This window comes from Bidens hawaiensis, unplaced genomic scaffold (genome assembly GCF_021521415.1).
Source record: "Bidens hawaiensis isolate Kalapana, Puna unplaced genomic scaffold, B.hawaiensis_p1.1 tig00001961_1, whole genome shotgun sequence".
In the NCBI taxonomy this organism is placed as follows: domain Eukaryota; kingdom Viridiplantae; phylum Streptophyta; class Magnoliopsida; order Asterales; family Asteraceae; genus Bidens; species Bidens hawaiensis.
The window spans coordinates 1,966,251-1,984,073 of NW_027491109.1; the positions used below are offsets into that span (position 1 = coordinate 1,966,251).

Genomic DNA, 17,823 nt, shown 5'->3' on the forward strand with positions numbered 1-17,823 from the left:
CAACTTGTACATCAAACAACACTCTCAAGATAAGTATGCTAATGTTGTGCATATTTAACTTAAATAAGCGTAGCTTTAACACCATCTATCTTTTCATTTCACAAAGGGTCACGCAATAGATATATCATCTGATGTCGTATACAATGATATGGTAAAAATTGTCATAGCTATCATATGACTTTTTAGTGATCATGACTCCCTTTTGTGCCAATGCACCACATGATACGAACCGCATGACTTTGTTACTGGTCATATTAGTCATTTAATGTCAACCAAATACATTATATCATATAACTTTGTGATCACATCAATCATTTGACACCAGTCTTACACCTCAGACGAGTAGTATGGCTTCATCATACGACCATTCTCCGTCTAGCATACGACCTATACGACTATTTTTACTTTCTCATGCGACACACGTGTATGACGCTGTAACCCTCAAATAATTAAAAAAAAAAGTACTAGAGAAGAAAAAAACCGAAAAACATAATAGAAAATTCAAAACCATAGAATAAAAAGAAACTCTGGTGGGTACTGAAAACAAATATAACACGAAGAAGAGAAGATGTCTTGTTCATGGCTATCGTACGCTGCTGCCATTTCCAGACCACCTTCAACACCTCTATTCTCTTCTTCTTCTTCTTCTTATGCTTTCCGTTCGCATTATTTATCAACTCACACCAATCGGTAAGCTCTCTTATATCCATATATTATATTATATTGTTAAATATGTATCTACGTGTTATTTTTTGTTCAATTTGTTCTAATTCACCTGTTAATTAGTCCTAATTCAACTCAATTCTGACGGTTTTTGTGAAATAAAAATAATAAGATAAAGCGTGTTTTCTAGGTTTATTTTTAATCCGCTGATTGAACAGTAATTGTTGTATCTAGAGGTAGCTGATCTTATTATTCACTGATGCAAATCGTAACTGGTTAAGCGAACTAAAACCGGTTATTAGTACAGTGGAAACTGATTAACATAGGTGTTAATAGCCTAACCAAACTGGTTGCAAAGGCTAAGGGTTTTTCACTTAAAAACCGGTTTTAGCCACTTGGCGAATAAGCGGTTACAGTTACTAACCGATATTACGGAAACCGGTATTTGCACCTCTAATACTTGTTGTTTGAAGTGTGTAATTTGACTCTTAAGCTTCTTTTTTGTTTGTGATGAATTTGGCGAATTCGGTGGATCTTCATCAAATTAATATGTATTGTTGGTGCAATCTGGTGTACATAACCTGAATTTTGATGTTTTATTGAAAAACAACCAGTTATCATGTGAATTGTATGTATAAAAGATTTAGTGAGTTTGTCATAATGTAACTGTTTACAGGTTAATAAATTTGTATTTATCTTTTATTGTAGTGCAATTTGTTGTTTAGGTGTGAATGTTGGTGCAACTTGAATCCAAATTTCTTTAAATTGGGGATTTGTTTTAAGTTCATAATGGGCGTAGATCAAAACCATTTTGATTTAAAACAAGATAAATGGTCTTGAATATCACATGTTTATAATATGAAAATTATTTGAAGCATAATAGTTTGCTTTGTGTTGTAAACAAGCCATTGTTGATTGTTCAGTGGACAAGCAAACATTGTTACTTTTGACATAATTATTGACTGGATGCACATGTAGGGTTACGCGTTTGTCTGCTGGCATGGAATTGAATGACATTTTTACCTTTTACATGATCCTCATGTACATCTTTCCTCAAATATAAATAATTACGTGTTAAAATCGTGAGGAACACATGAGTCAAAGGCGTGATTTTAGTTTTACTCACACCATTTGTGTGTGCAGTTAGAATTCTGCCAAAATTGGGTAAATTATATGGAAACTAAATTGTGAACGTTTCAAAATTAAATCATAATGATTAAATAAAGTATTAATAAGTGAAAACCGTAATAACCAACATATGGTGATTTTCCGTATATTAAAATACGCATAAAAACACTGCTACTTTATCCATAGTTTTTAGGTGTTAAAAGTTGTTAGTGAAAACTCTTTATTCAGCTATTTAAAAGTTGTTAGTGAATTACACAAGTCGCCTAAGTATACCAAATGTCCAAATTAGTTGTTTTAACCTGTACAAACAGTTAAACCATTTTGTTATGTAATTTAATCTGATTTTGTCTTTTCTGCAGCTTTTCGAGGTTCGGTGTCAAGTGCAGCTATGCTGACGCTGGCATAAAGGACACCAATTCTCGCACTATAGATGTTGAAGCAGACATCAAGCCTGAGAAGGTCTAAACATTCACGTAGACTATTTATTTCACTTCATTTTGTAATTTTTTCTAAACATCAACAATATCAAAATTTGTCTTTCTATCAGCTTGTAGTGTTGGGAGGCAGTGGCTTTGTTGGTTCTGCTATATGCAAGGCTGCAGCATCTAGGGGTATTGAAGTCATTAGCCTAAGCAGGTGCACCAATTTAATATGTTAATTACTTATTAAATAATTAATTTGACCTCAATGGTCAACCCGACTCATTGTAAAAACCTCTGTGGGTCATTTTATTCAGGTCGGGACGGCCAAGTACCTTGGATTCATGGGAAGATCAAGTGACTTGGATCACAGGTACGCTAGTGTGATTCGCAGTCACAAGTAAAACACCTAAAATACCCCTCAGCAACTCCTTTTTTAATGTTTTTTTGTTTCTTTCAGGTGATGTTTTCTATGTAAACTGGGATGAAGTACTTCCAGGCGCCACTGCAGTTATTTCAACTCTAGGAGGGTTCGGTAGCGAGGAACAAATGCAACGAATTAATGGCGAGGCAAATATTATTGCAGTAAACGCTGCCAAGGAATATGGTAAGATTCTTTAGTTGACGTTTGTCTCGTTTGACCCGTTTAACTAACTTCCATTTTCTTCCAGGAATTCCAAAGTTTGTGTTGATATCAGTGCACGACTATAACTTGCCATCGTTTTTACTTACATCTGGATACTTCACGGGAAAAAGAAAAGCCGAAGCTGAAGTTCTTTCCAAATACCCAAGTTCTGGTAATTCACACAAAACCTTCACATTTTACTATTTGAGTATTTGTTGTGTGATGTTTATAACTTTATGAGTTACCTATGTCATTTTACTTATGCAGGTGTAGTTCTAAGACCTGGATTTATATATGGGAAAAGAAAGGTGGGCGATATTGAGATCCCACTGAATTTAATAGGTGAACCGGTGGAAAAACTTCTTGATGCCACCTCAAACTACACCAAACCATTAAGTGCTTTACCAGCATCGGACTTGATTTTGGCGCCACCTGTTAGTGTGGATGATGTGGCACTAGCTGCAATAAATGCGGTCAAAGATGACGATTGCTTTGGAGTTTTTACGATCAACCAAATCAAGGAAGCTGCAGCCGGGGTTAAAGTGTGAGCTCGTGAGTCAGAAGTTATGAGTATATGAATAATTATATATTTATGTATTGTATAATGTTTTATGAAGTTGTAACAACTGGAAAGAATGCAATACAAAGATGCCATTAGCTTCACTCTCATCATTTAGTAAACTTTATAAATTATTTGTTTACTAAACATGATTTGAGAAATAATAAAACCTGAATTGATGTATCTTTCTAAAACAACAATGTAACTTGAAAGAAAGGACCAGTACCAAGTACCAACATGTATTAAATAATGTACACAAACTTAAACAGATGATGCTCAACATGCAAAACTGCACCATTTATAACATAACAATCTTCTTTATAATCCCATACAAGATCCTCAGTTGGATTTACATCTTGTGAGTATGTCATTTCTTTGCAGAAGCCTGCTCGGAGAGATACCTGCAAATAAGAATGCAAGGTTACACGTGTTGACTTTGCTGGTCAAGTTGACCATCTTTTTTTCTTTTTCATATTAATTTGAAATAAAAGGAGCACTTAAAGTCTTAAAAACAACTTACTTGCCAGTATGAAACCCTGCAGAAAACCAAGCATTCAGAACAACTGAAAGATCCGTCTGAGACGTCGGCTCTCCTTCTTGCTCTTTCTTTCCCTCTACAATTTAAAAATAAGTAATTACGCAACTTTATAACCGATAACAAAAACATAATTAATAGTTAATATCCACTAAAGAACACACTGACCTTTATCAAATGAACGGATAGCTTTGTCAATTGCTCCCTTTGCTGCTTTAATAAAACCATCTTCTTCTACAGAAACTGAATTTCCATTTTGAGCTAATGAGGTTGAGTATGGACACACAGTGGGTTGACACGTACACATAGGCGGTCCAGAAGTTTGGGGTGCAGACACGGTTTGGTATTGAGAATCATAACCAGCACCATAACCGTAACTATAACCTTGCGGGTCCCAATGACCATATTGGTAAAGTTGTTCTAAAAGTTTCTGTCTTTGTTCCTCAACAGCATTGTATTGGCTGAGTATAAGATTATACTGTTCTGCACTTTCTGCATTAACATTGTTACAATCTGAATCTTGAATCTGGTCTACGTTAGTTGGAACCGCATGTTGTGCAACAACTTCCGAAGCACACTTTTCAGTTGCTGTGATGTCATCTGTCACCACATTTGCACTATACACAAAAAAACCAGCCATTTGTGATAAGCTTTACAGACAGTTTGACCATTAATGTATATACACACACACATACCTTTTAGCTTCAATGTTTTCATTGACGACGTTTGGTGCGCTTTCTTTTGTGTCTTTTGTGATTCTTTCTTCCTTAAGAGAACCACTGTCACATCCTTTGTCATGTATTATCTAAAAAACAGACGTTCGTTTTTAAAAGTAAATAAATGTTTAATGCTACATGTTTTAGAATGCAGAGGCTCCACGTTGCAACCGACGCAATGTATAGCTAACCCCATGGATCTACGATTCTACTCTAAACGCAATGATGTGAAAATCAACTATAGGCGGCGGTTAATTACTGATTGCTAGGCCGCCGATGCGATTTCCACTAATAGACCACTAAAATTTGTGTGTGTGTGTATAAATAATTACATATACAATTCAATCCGATTAATCACTAGTTGGCACCCCACCGCCTGACTAGCGCCTAGCGAGTTATATACATATATTGTATATAACCTATACAGCTAAACAAACAGCATAATAGCGTATGTATAATGCAAAACCTAGTTCATTTTTACCACAAAATTGAGAAGAAAATGAAACGAGTAAGAGAAATAGAGACCTTGTATTTGGAAATAGAGTCATCTAGGGCTTTCACGAGGGCAGAATCGTCCCACACTTCACCACTTTTCGCCACTGTATTCTTCATCTGCCGCAACGCAAAGGTGTGTGAGTGTGAGCACTTGTAGACTTAGGGGGTGTTGGTGTTTGGCCAAGCTTTTTTTAGCAAAGCTTATAGCTTTTTTAGCTTCTTTTTTTATATAACAAGCTTAATTTAGTGTTTAGTCTAGTTTTTTTAGCTTAGGTTTATAAGCTTATATAAGCTTATTTGAAAAAGCTTATTTGAATATGGTTTTTTAGCTTATTTGGAGAAGCTTATTTGTTTAAGGGGATAAATTACTCATTTGCCTTCAAATGGTGATGGATTAATAATATTGAAGTAACTTATTACTATAACAAATTAAAAATGATGGATTTAACAACTTATTAAGATGTATAATCAACTTGTAGAATATAAGCTAATCCAAACACTTAAAAAGAGCTTATCAAATGATATAAAATAAGCTATAAGCTTCAAAAAGATATAAGCATAAGCACAAAAATATAAGCTAGGCCAAACACCCCCTTAAAAGAGTGTTCAAGAATACTCCCTCTACTTTTTAAATTTTTACGAGTTAGATAAGATTTGTATTAGTTGTTGATACGAGTCCCGTTTTAGTAGGGCCGTCCAAATCGCTCGTCGCTCGAACTCGCTTGCCGCTCGCTCGGAAATTGCTCGGAAAATGCTCGCTCGTTTTTTCGCTCGATTGAAAACGAGCCGCTCTACTCGGTTCGGTTTGTAAACGAGCCAAACAACGAGCAAAGGTCTGCTCGGTTCGGTTCGGCTCGAATATTTTTAATTTATTTTATATATAATTATATATGAATAAATATATAAATATAGACACAACACATAAATATAAGCTTACAATTATTTTTACCCCTCAAAATTTTTCATATTTCGTCAATTTTATAGTTTTCTTTGTTCGGTTCAAGTTTTTACAATACTAGAAGTTTGTTTACATGATCATTATATCTTATTTCAAACTTATTTTTAATAAAAATTTACAATCTATTACAAGTTTGTCTAAAAACTATTAATTTGTTTATGAAATATATTATTTACAACCTTCAAATGTTTTTCTTATTGAAAATTTTTAAGTGAAAAATAAATAAATAATGCTCGAAATTGCTCGATGTTTGATCGAAAAATGCTCGATTCGAATATGGCTCGTTTCGGTTTTCGCTCGGTTCGAATTTCAGCCGTTCGGTTCAATTCAGTTGTAAACAAGCCAAGCAACGAGCAAGCCTTCACTCGGTTCGGCTCGGCTCGTGAACAGTCCTACGTTTTAGTAGTTACCTGAAACTAGAGGTGCATAAATTGGGTATTTCAAAAATCGGTTTTGGGTTTTGTCAACAAAAGTCAATAATCCGGTTGGGTAGGAACTGGTATCGGGAATGGTCAGGTATTTGATCAGGTGTAGGTGGAACCGGTTCCGGACCCGAGGATGATTTTTTGAGAAACCGATGCGTTTGTATATTGTGTAACTTACTGATTTATATGATGGATTATCGTATAACTGATAGGGATGGTTAGAAGTTGGGGTATGCATGATTCAGTTTGCCTCGGTTTTAAGCATTTGGTGTTAGCATATTTGAGTAGCATATTTATTATATTATAAAAATTATTTAAAAAAACTATTTAAAAAACATAAATTTAGAAATTTTGTTCGGTTAGCTAGTTTTGATTTTAACTACATGCAAAATTAAATCCAAATCGTAAGTTCAGTTTTTATAAAAACATAAAATTAAAACATCGGCTTTTAGTTTTTATTTTGATTCTATTTTATACACACAACACAAGCTAAAAGATTGTGGATCCATGAATCCATCATATGTGAGAACAATATGGATCCTTTTGTAACCTATCAACAAAACCACATCTTTGTCTTGTTCCAAACACATGAATCATGAAAAAGGTATCCTTCTCTTTGTCATCATCATCAAAGAACTCATCCAAACCCTCAGATGAACCCCCAAACAAAGACTTCATCACCCACTTTGACCCATCCAACACCCCAACCACAACCAAACCACCCCTAATAATAATCCCACCAATCCCCAACCAATGGACCCCACAAACCCAACCCATCGCTTCAGCTTCTACCCCAACATCTTCAATTGATCATTTGATGCTAATGAAACTAAAAAGTGATTTACAAAGGCTGCCTGATGATAATGGATTGGGAGAGTTTGATGATGTTAAGGTGGAAGACTTTGCACGGGCGTATATGAAAGGGTATGGGTGGTGTGAAGGAAGAGGGGTTGGAAAGAATGCCAAAGAGGATGTTAAGGTGGTTGAGTTTCGAAATAATGTTGCCGGTGAAGGGTTAGGGTTTGTTCGAACCCGTAATGGTAATGGTAATGGTAATGGTAATGGTAATGGTAATGGTAATGGTAATGGTGATCGTAAGTTGCGAAATTCGCGATAGGGACTCAGCGGTAAAGAATGGGTCCGATAGGGCTGTAAAAGAACCGAACGTTCAACAGACAGTTCGTGAACTGTTTGGCGGGAAGTTCGTTTACGTTTGATCGTTTAATAAATGAATGAACACGAACAAGAAATCTTGTTCGTTTAGTTATATGAACGAACATGTACTGAGGCTACGTTCGTTCATTTGTGTTCGTGAACGGTTGTTAATGTGTTCAATTATGTGTGTTTATGTTTATTAGTTTGTTTTATATTTTTATAATATCTTATTTGTAATAACTAGCCCAACCCTTAAATTTTATAATTATATTATTTAAGTTAAGTTCATTTTATTAATGTTTGTTTCATAAAGCCTTGCTTTAACTAATATCAAATATAACCTTTGCTTCGTTGTCATTCACATAAAATCTACTAATTGGGGTATGATTATGTTTATGATTATTTCAAGTGCCAACGTTATATTTAATTAAGATTATTATGTGTAATTTTTGGATTAACAATGTCGCTTTTTTGTTTTTTTCTTTTTTATGGTTGTTTGTGTTCTTGAACATGTTGAATTTCTTAACAAACAAACACGAACACGATTTTTCGTTCGCTTAGCGTTCGTGAACAAGTTTAATGCTAAACGAACGAACATGAACAAGGCTTTGTTCGTTTCAGTTCAATTTGTTTACAGCCATAATGTCCAGGAATGAAATCCTGACAATTGAATTGTTTTGTGATGATAATGTTGGGATTATTTTTATAATTTTTGAGTTAGATATACTAAATATTGTTGGTTCATGTGATGTATCATATGATTGTTGAATTCATCAAGAATTAAGAATTGGGGTATTATAGATTAGAACATGTTTTTATTATTTAAAATTGATCATTTTAGAAAAATCTCAACCATGGTTTGCCATTCACAACTTCCTCAACAAAACTATGAATGTTTGCTTGAATTCATATTCTGATCTTAACGTACTCTACGAGCAAAAAATGAAATTCATATTCTATATGATCAAAGGGACTTTGGCCTATCGGTTACAAATTTTTGGATAAGTTTGGTATTTCAAATGGTTAAGATTCAATTCCCATGATCGTAAAATATATATATATATATATATATATATATATATATATATATATATATATATATATATATATATAATTTGCTACTAAAATTAGGATATGGTGATTCGCCCGTCTACTTAAAGTAAATATATGTAAAAGAAAATAATTCTAAACTACTTTAAATATATTCTTGATATATAGAGAAATAAATTCAGTTTTTTTTTTTTGAACGGCAAATTAAATTCAGTTTTTTGGCTCGGGTTGAATCAACTTCGAAATTTTTTCAATCTCAACCCAAATGAAAAACGAACTACTTTATCTTTAATATATTTAGACTATAACTAAGAGCTTATTGTGCTTTCATCATTTGGTTCTTGCTTTCTTTTCTGAGTTAGAGCTAAAACTCTTAAAACATGCCCCTTATAATCACTATTTCAACACGGATTTTAGAAAAAGTTAAACTAATCAAACATAAGAAAAACAAAACTTGACCATGATTCAAAGAAGAGTAAGAAAGTTTTCTTTACTCTTTCTTGAATCATATTCAAGTTTTGCTTCTCTTATGGCCAAATAGGTATCAACTATCAAGCAATAGACGGGTTTAGATTGTTCGAAGGTAGATTGTTAGACGGGTGGGCCAAGGCCTACTGTCCAATCTTGTATTAGTTATGAGGTAACTAGTCATATTATATAATTAGCGTGTACGGTAAAAGATGGTCCAACTTTGTTGTTTTTGTTTAAAAGTCCACCCATTCAAAACCTCAACTCAATGCCCAAATCAATTAAAATCTAGCACTAATTGGCTAATTTTTATTGTTAAAAGCATTGTGCCATTGTCAATCAACCTTCTGTCTCCCATGAGACACCGCTCGACCTCTCATCTTCTGTCTGCCCTCGTGTTACCCCATTGTCGCCACGAGCGCCAGTCGCCGCTCTGTATTGTGCCACTGTACAAAAATTTTTTAAGGGTGTGTAGACAGTGTTGTCAACTTTGCACACCATCACCCATAATTTGGGGTTTAAGAAGTTAACTTTCGTAAATAGTAATAGATTTTCACCCGTGCACAAAATTACGTGAATACTCCTAGTATTTCCAGTCATTCTAATGTACCAAAAGAGTCCCGTGGTGACATATAGCCACAATCTAAGAGTAGAATTAGAGAGCGTGAGTTGCCGACCAAAACAAATTCCAGTCATTTTAATAAGGTGGTTGTTTTACCGCATAATAGTCACGGGCCTGTTGAAAGACATGTAAGAAATGGGTCCCTCCCTTTATAGTTGAAGATCTAAGTTGTCGTTTAGACAAATGAACTCAACCCAACCTTAGTACCTTACCACTAATCTGTTATCCATTCAACTAGGTATGATCCAAAATTCACATATGAGCTAAACCCAACCTCACCATTAATCCGTTATCCAACTAAACCCAACACGACTCATTATGACCCATTATCCAATCTGAAGACCCGAAACCAGTTATTACCAATATAGGTGTAACCGGTTCAGTTATGAAGTTAACCATAGGTTGGAAGTTTATAGCGAGAACTGGCTAGCATTAATAATGTAAATTTCAATGGGTTAATTGGTTTAACCAGTTACATATGTTAGGGGTATTCCACTCAAAAACCAGCTAGGTTAGTAGCCAAAACCAGTTTTGACCTTTAACCTTTAACGAAAAACCCGGTTTTGTTAATAACCAAAAGATCAGAAATAATAATTTTGGCACAACTGTCATTCTTTAACAGGATCCTTTCTTTTCTACAACCCAAAGAATCATTCTTACTTCCCTTCAAACCAAAGAATCACATTCAAAAAATATATATATTTTAAAAAAAATCACCATCCATCAAGTTTATTGGGCCCCACTTGAAGGATGCTCACATACGATCATCAAATTCGATTCATAAGCATTGGAATACATATCAATCAAATCCTATACCCATTGTCATCCACGAATCTTCATTATTTTCTATTCGACACGTGCATTTGTTTTGCATCATTTACAACCAATAAAGCATAAAGTACAACCTTTTATCGATACGCTTTAATATGTAAAGTAACAAGACAATTAAAAAAATGGGTACTTTAGAACAAAGTGGTTAAAAACAATATCTGTATTTTATTGCTGAAAAAAGAATGAAAGAAGCAGACTTTGTGACACTTTTCATCTCACAAAAACTAATCAACAGTTAATAACAAGATGTACATTAAAAGAAACTGTTAAAATGATCATGACTACTACTTACCTTCAAATTTTGCAGAAAACAAGAGAAAAGAAAAGAAGAATCTCCAACCGGATTCCTTAAAACAGACCCAGTCCAAGAACCGTTACAAACTCGCCACCGTGCCAATCACACCCCAATTTGAGGCCTGCACAAAAAATATAATACTTTTCTTTCACCTAAAAATTTGTGTGAGGTCAATTTTCTACTGCTTCCACTTTGTTAGAACTTAGAAACCCAATTTGGATCCTAGTTAGAAAAAGTCAACGCTCTAAGAAATCAGTAGTCAACACGAGGTATTCTCCGACCCTGTAATTGACGGGCCTTTGATTTTAATTCGTCTTGGACCTTTTTCTAGAGGCTGTGGTTCCCGTGTGGTTTTTCCCGGTTCGTGGTTCAAATTATAGTCTTTGTATTCACTCACGGCTTCTTCATATCCCGTTCTTTTGAACTTAATTGAGATGTGAGTGGTGGTTGCTTTAGTTGATACACTTTGATCGCCTTCTTTAGAGTAAATGGAACATTCTGATGCTGAATCGTGTCGAGATCTTCCTTCGGGTTGTATTCGCTTCAACCGTTTTAGCCCCTACACGTACAAACGCCATTCAGCAATCGGAAATCTAAAACAAATGCATTATAAAAACTAGACTGTAACCCGTTTTGGACCTCAACCCCAACGAAAAACTGAAAGAAAAAAAAACATTCAGTTTTCTCGGTTTTACCATTTGGGCTGAAAAGAAATTTTGGCCCAAAATAATGAAATTTGAGCCTAAACCTTTTTTGTTAGTTAATAATCAATTTATTGTTATGCATTTAAATATTTGAGTTAAACTATCTATTAAATTCTTATGGATCACTTAAACATCCAAAATTAAAAATGAAAATCCATAAATTTGGTTCAGTTCAGTTTGTTTTTGATTAATAACATTCCAAACCAAAACAGAACTGAAAATTCGGTTTTTACGAAAACATAAAACCAAACCATCGCTTTTTGTTTGGGTTCGGTCATTTCAGTTATGTTTTTCAGTTTATTGCTAAAAATGATATTACCTGATTTTCAAAACCTGGAGGAATAGAATCATCTGCATTTCTGGGCTCTGACTTTAAAGAGGAACGCCGTTTGACCCGAAACATTCCGGGGTCAGAATCATCACTTTCTTGACATGTATTTCTAGCATCCACAGTATAGCTACTTTCACCATGTACCTGCTATACCAAATTCATTCTCATTAGATCTCAAATGCCATCTGATGTGTGTTTTACGTTACTTATTATTAATAAGTTTAATCCTACATGGTTAGTTAAAGATAAGCTTTCTGATGAAGAACAGACCGTAGAAGCATCCAGAATCTCAGAACCACACCGCTTAAGGTTGTAGCTCGGCTCAAACTTGTTCATGTCAAGTCCGAAAAGAATTTTGCAATATGGACTGTATGCTTCATGTTCGGTTAGTGGGTACAGTTTAGATAGTAGAATCATGTCGGTAGCAACTTTAGATTGGATTTGAGCCTCATTTATAATATCTTTTTCCTGCTCAAATATCTTGGCTACATCTTCCAAGTCTAGTATATTGTCCCTTACAGAGATTGTAAATTTGTCTCCACAAGGTAGGTTAAGTTGCTTAAACTCTGAAATGGAGAATTAAACGATATCATGATTTAGAAAATAATATATATCCACATAAAAGATGCTATCAGGCTTTTTTTTACCCGTTTACATATTAACGGCAACTTTCTACATTCTTTATCCATTATTCAGATAAATATTGTAATAACTTTTTAAGTTGATGCCTATAAGATATTGAAAATGGACTAACAAAATGTTTCTAAAGCTGTGAACTGCTCAAGACCAGCTCCATAAAAGCTCAAATCGAGCTCGAACCTAAAAATAAGGTTCCTTAATAAATGAGCCCGAGACCAAGATTCAATTATTGAGCTAAAGCTGACTCAGGAGCCTAAACGGACCTATTCTTTATTTACTTTTTATTTTTTTAATAATAATTTCTATTTCATATTAAACTATTATATGTGTGTGTGTGTGTGTATAATAAGTAAAACAGAAAAGTAAAAGCTCAATATACCATGACGAAGGCAGACAGGGTGTAGATAACAACTGCAGTTACTATATGCTACATAACAATCGCGTTTGCAAACACTGCAGAGAATAGTTCCATGAGAATGTGTGGAAGCACCCATGTACCCTTTTAATTTCATCAAACACCAACAAATACGATGTTGGAAACGAATCAAATTCACAAAAGCTGCTTTAATGTGTCTATGAGATAGTCCATCTTCACAACATTGATCTTCATATTCCATACTTGAATGCAGAATCATGGCTTCTTTGCACAGAAGTTCCTCATGAGGAAGAAAAGGTACACGGTTTAAAAGCGCATAACGATTACTTGCTGTTGATCCCAACAAGAACCAATCACCAATTGCAAAATTCACAGCCTCAGTACAATTAAAACCTAAAATATACAAATAATACAAGTATTAGAATAAAAAAGTAGTGAATATTGTAGATTGGAAATTGTAGTAATTATGAAAATTAGTATATACCATGACTAAATCCAGCATGATATGCCCGTGGGAACGTTACCACGAAGTCTCCCGGTTTTTGAACTGCTTTATAAACTGGAACATTGTGTTGTGATAATATGTTTGGAGGAAATAGGGTTGTTTTTCCTAAAAGAACATCAAAAGCACCATCTTCCCCATCAGCTGATAAAATGTCATTAGTATACACTTTTTCTCGAACCACCTTTTCAAAATCCAGAGCCGCATGACCAGGAATACCATACCATGTTTTTGCAGCTCCACAATGATGATAATTCATGCTGCATAATGTAGACAAATGTGGGAAAATTATACAACATAAGGATATTATTTAACAAGATCAAATACCTATATAAGTAATGATCTTCTACATGCCAAGCAAACATGCTAAATAGCATCCCAATGTAAAGCATAGGCTCAGTAACTCCCTGTAAAATACAAAATATGGCTAAATGGATATAAAAAAACATTTAGAAGTCTCTCTGAAATTATGCATACCGGAATCGTTGTCTCAAGCAAACGTAGAGTAGAACGGGACAGTCTTGAGACTTTCTGAATTCAGAAAAGAAACAAAAACAGTGTACAGTAAGAGACATGCAACAACGATAATAATAAGAGAAAGAATCAAAAAGTTGAAACAAAATGAAAACCTTTAAATTCCATTTGCTACTTGCAAGTTGATCAGTAGGAGAAGAAGAAAAGGCACTACCATCAACATCACAAGCATATTCAACACTTTCAGTTTTTCCACAAGCTATTTCATGCCAGAATTCTTTTTCCATGTATGAAACAGGAAGACACCCGGTACTGTAATATCTACGTGCAAAAACCTTGTTTGCCAGTTTCTCATAATCACGGAACGTATAATTTCTGATGAATATAAACCATTAATCAACTAATCAAGCTTAATAAGAATAATATATCAGATAACATAAAAGGCTACCCACCTTCCACTCATGTAGAATGTGACTTTATCATCAGTATTCCAGTCAGCAAGACGAAGAGGTTGCACTCGTGTAGTAAACTTAAAAACAGGTTTCTCTTTTGTCAAAACTGTACCAGCAGGAACCGAAGCACTCAAAGGCGAAACAATCTTGCATATACCTGAAAATACAAATATTTAAAAGAGAACCCTTTAAACCTTTTTAAAAGAGTTGAAGTATTACCAAATTTTGAAGCTTCTGGGGCTATCTTTTGAAGATAAACTAAAGGATCCTCAAACTCTTCTTTACTTGGAAAGTATACAGGGCACTCTGGAACTTTATCTGTCCAATCAAGATCATCTAAACCAAACTTTTCAGCCTTGAGTTTTAAACTATTATCTCTCCCACATGGATCCAGATTGCTGTATATTCTATCACCAGAAGATGCAGAACTTCTTAATGCATCTCCTCCGCTTCGAGTCATTTGATTAGACACAAATGCAGCATCATTCACAGTGCCAGCTTTCATCCGTTGAAGCCTCTTATGCTTCAGATATTGTAATGTGTCCTCTCTGGAGAGACAAACCCTTCCTTCCACCTGACAACATCATATTATAAGTCAGTTACTAACTGTTCAACAGTTATTAACAAATACTTTCAAGTATAATTGACTTTAATTAATTCAATTTCAACCTAACAAAGTCAACTCCCTTTGAACAGTTAACCTAACGATTTCCTAACAAATACTGAACAGGTGAAAAACAAGTGAACGATATTATTATCATTAGACGGTCAATAACATTTTAACTACATACATAATTAACAAACTGCAATAGCCACTAGATCGTGTACAATAACAAAGAGATTCAAAAACTTTGTATATAATATGATAAGTCAGATTTCCAGGTCAAAATTACTGTACAAGAAGGCAGTTAATCAGTTATCACTGTTCAAGAGTTCTGAACAGTCATGTAACAAATCCTTCAACTATAATTGACTTCCTTAAATTCAATTTCAACTCTGACATGATGAAGTGTAAAAGGAATTATTATTATCACAAAAAACACCTTGCATAAAGAACTAAAATCCAACCTAACAAAGTCAACTCCCTATGAACAGTTAACCTAACTAATTTCTAACAAATACTGAACGGATTAATTATAAGTGAACTGTATCATTATCACATATTAAGCTAATAATAATATCTCTAATAACTAAATAAATAAGTAAACAAATAATTCATAAACTACAATTAAAACCATAAAACCCTAGCAAATCACCATTCTAATTACTGTACAATTTATGAACAGTTAACCTAACGAATTCCTAACAATATTGAACAGATGAAAAACAAGTGAACAGTATTTTTATCACATTTTAAATAAATAAATAATTCATAAACTGCTATTAAAACTACATTGATAGAGATCTCAACGTAAACAGAGAACATAAACAAAATTAAATAAAATAAACATAATTATGACGTCATCATACCATCTCATTCCGAACGAACTCGCCGGACGCCTCCGTCTTCTCTGACTTCACCGAAACCTAAACCGGACAACAAAAACCGGCGAAATTGAACCGAAAATAACGAATCTCGTGACGTATCACCACCACATTCTCTCGTGACGCAGAGATCGGACGGTTAAAGCTTTGAAAACCGACACCGGTAGCTGTTACCGGTGCGTATTGTTGCTGACGTCACGAATTTTAACCGGAGAGGATTAGTGGAAGTTATTACGGTAAATAAGCGGTTTACCGGCGACACGAGAGCAGTTTTCCGGCGGAGAGAGAGAGAGAGAATGAAATAGGAAACCGAAAAAGAGAAGAGAAAAGAAGAGAGAGAGGACAGGTTACATGTGTATATATATAAATTATTATTTGTCATAATTGATAATATTGTAACTTAGTAAGCACTTTATTATTATTTTTTATCTTCTCGGTCTTTGGGTAACCCGATGACAAAAGGTTATCTCATATGCTCGCGGTGTAGATGGCGTTTGGCAGCCCAAGTCCTTCCTCTCATGTTTCGGGAAAACTCCTCACCCAAAAGTCCACTATGGTAAAACTTGATTGTGATCGGATTTGAACTCGAGACCTTAAAGATTTTAAGTGTTTGGTATCAGACAGGGGCGAAGCTTCCTTAGGGTCGGGGGTCCCCCCCCCCCGGTTTTTTTGCGCGGTAGTATAAACCGACCCTTTTTCGACCGAAAATTTGTATACGTAGTGTAAATTTACCCGTTTTATACCAAAAATTTGAGGCCGGCCCCCCTAGTTTATGATTTTTATAATACATTTTGAGTCCCCCCACGAACTCGCCCAAGCTTCGGCACTTGTATCAGATAATATTGAGGGTGCATTTTAATTCTATCATTGTATAGGGTGTGCTTTGTTTGTTGTAGTTGGGTTATAATTAAGAAAAGAACAAACTACAATGAAGTAGCTAATGATTTGAGAGTTTAATCTCCTTATTTCTGTAGTAGATGATAGTGTGTTTCAGAGTTTCATTAAAAAGAAGAAAGGAAAGAAAAGAGAGTGAAACATAGAGAGAAAGAAGTGCAAACTATTTCTTTTCAAAATGAAAAGAATAGGATGGAAAATGAAGGAAAAGAAAATGAAGGAAAGGAATGGAAATAGTTTCTTTTCCTTTTCATTCTTTCGTTAAACAACCTCCGGAACACTGCGTTAGTTTCCAGTTGAGCTAAAGCTTGTGGTCAATAATAATGTAAGTTGCTAGCACTTTATTATTATTTAATTTTAATACTTTTGTTTATTTTTTTGTAACGGAAAATATAAATAAGAAAGTGAATGAATAATAATAATAAAGGAATTGGTGGTTAGTTGTTAGGCCTGTTCAACCAAACGCACCCTTTGTTGCCGCCTCGAAACGCGTCGTTTTGATGCTTGGGGTTTTTATTCCCAAAATACCCTCCAACTAGGAAGCATGTATTATTATATTCATTATTAAAAAAAGGTAATAGGTTACAACAACTTATCCCCTGAAATCGTATTGGTACAGATAGTGTGCATGAAGTTTGTTTGTGAGATGAACTGATAACGGTTATTGGTTAAGGGATGAGTACAAGTTTGGTGTTATTTATATTTTCACTAAATAATAATTTGATAATACGTTACAAAATCAAATATATTTTATTTTTAACATTAAAATAGTGAAAACTAATTTGCTGTTATTATTAGGTTTATTTTATAGGTGTTTGTTGTTATTTTTTATTCGTATTTGCTAATTTTTTTATTATGAGACGTTAAACGTATTTACTGATTTATATTTTGTTATCATTATTAGATTTTTTTTCTTTTGCTGTTATAAGTATTTGTTGTTATTGTTTTATTCTTGATTTTGATTCTTTTGTTGTAATTTTTAGGTTTTTTTCATTGTTATTATAAATAATTGTTTATGTAGA

General features: G+C 34.2%; 3 protein-coding genes across 3 annotated transcripts; 1 reads left to right on the forward strand and 2 right to left on the reverse strand.

The window, feature by feature from the left end:
* Window positions 1–542: 542 nt before the first annotated feature.
* LOC143604042 (uncharacterized protein At1g32220, chloroplastic-like) lies at window positions 543–3,504 on the forward strand. The gene is made up of 7 exons (XM_077080643.1): window positions 543–690; window positions 2,151–2,250; window positions 2,339–2,427; window positions 2,528–2,583; window positions 2,671–2,817; window positions 2,882–3,007; window positions 3,103–3,504. The coding sequence occupies exons 1-7, from the start codon at window positions 569–571 to the stop codon at window positions 3,381–3,383; spliced, it is 921 nt and encodes a 306-aa protein (XP_076936758.1). The 5' UTR covers window positions 543–568; the 3' UTR covers window positions 3,384–3,504.
* Window positions 3,505–3,697: 193 nt separating this feature from the next.
* On the reverse strand, window positions 3,698–5,257 carry LOC143604751 (uncharacterized). The gene is made up of 5 exons (XM_077081141.1): window positions 5,171–5,257; window positions 4,625–4,734; window positions 4,098–4,546; window positions 3,915–4,008; window positions 3,698–3,795 (listed from the first exon to the last, which is right to left on the reverse strand). The coding sequence occupies exons 1-5, from the start codon at window positions 5,255–5,257 to the stop codon at window positions 3,762–3,764; spliced, it is 774 nt and encodes a 257-aa protein (XP_076937256.1). The 3' UTR covers window positions 3,698–3,761.
* A 5,154-nt stretch (window positions 5,258–10,411) lies between these two features.
* Window positions 10,412–16,229, reverse strand: LOC143604049 (lysine-specific demethylase JMJ13-like). The gene is made up of 11 exons (XM_077080647.1): window positions 15,893–16,229; window positions 14,642–14,996; window positions 14,423–14,579; window positions 14,126–14,345; window positions 13,974–14,027; window positions 13,824–13,903; window positions 13,479–13,756; window positions 12,998–13,387; window positions 12,211–12,545; window positions 11,968–12,123; window positions 10,412–11,503 (listed from the first exon to the last, which is right to left on the reverse strand). Exons 1-11 carry the CDS (start codon window positions 15,893–15,895, stop codon window positions 11,204–11,206), a joined length of 2,328 nt encoding a protein of 775 aa, XP_076936762.1. The 5' UTR covers window positions 15,896–16,229; the 3' UTR covers window positions 10,412–11,203.
* Window positions 16,230–17,823: the final 1,594 nt, after the last annotated feature.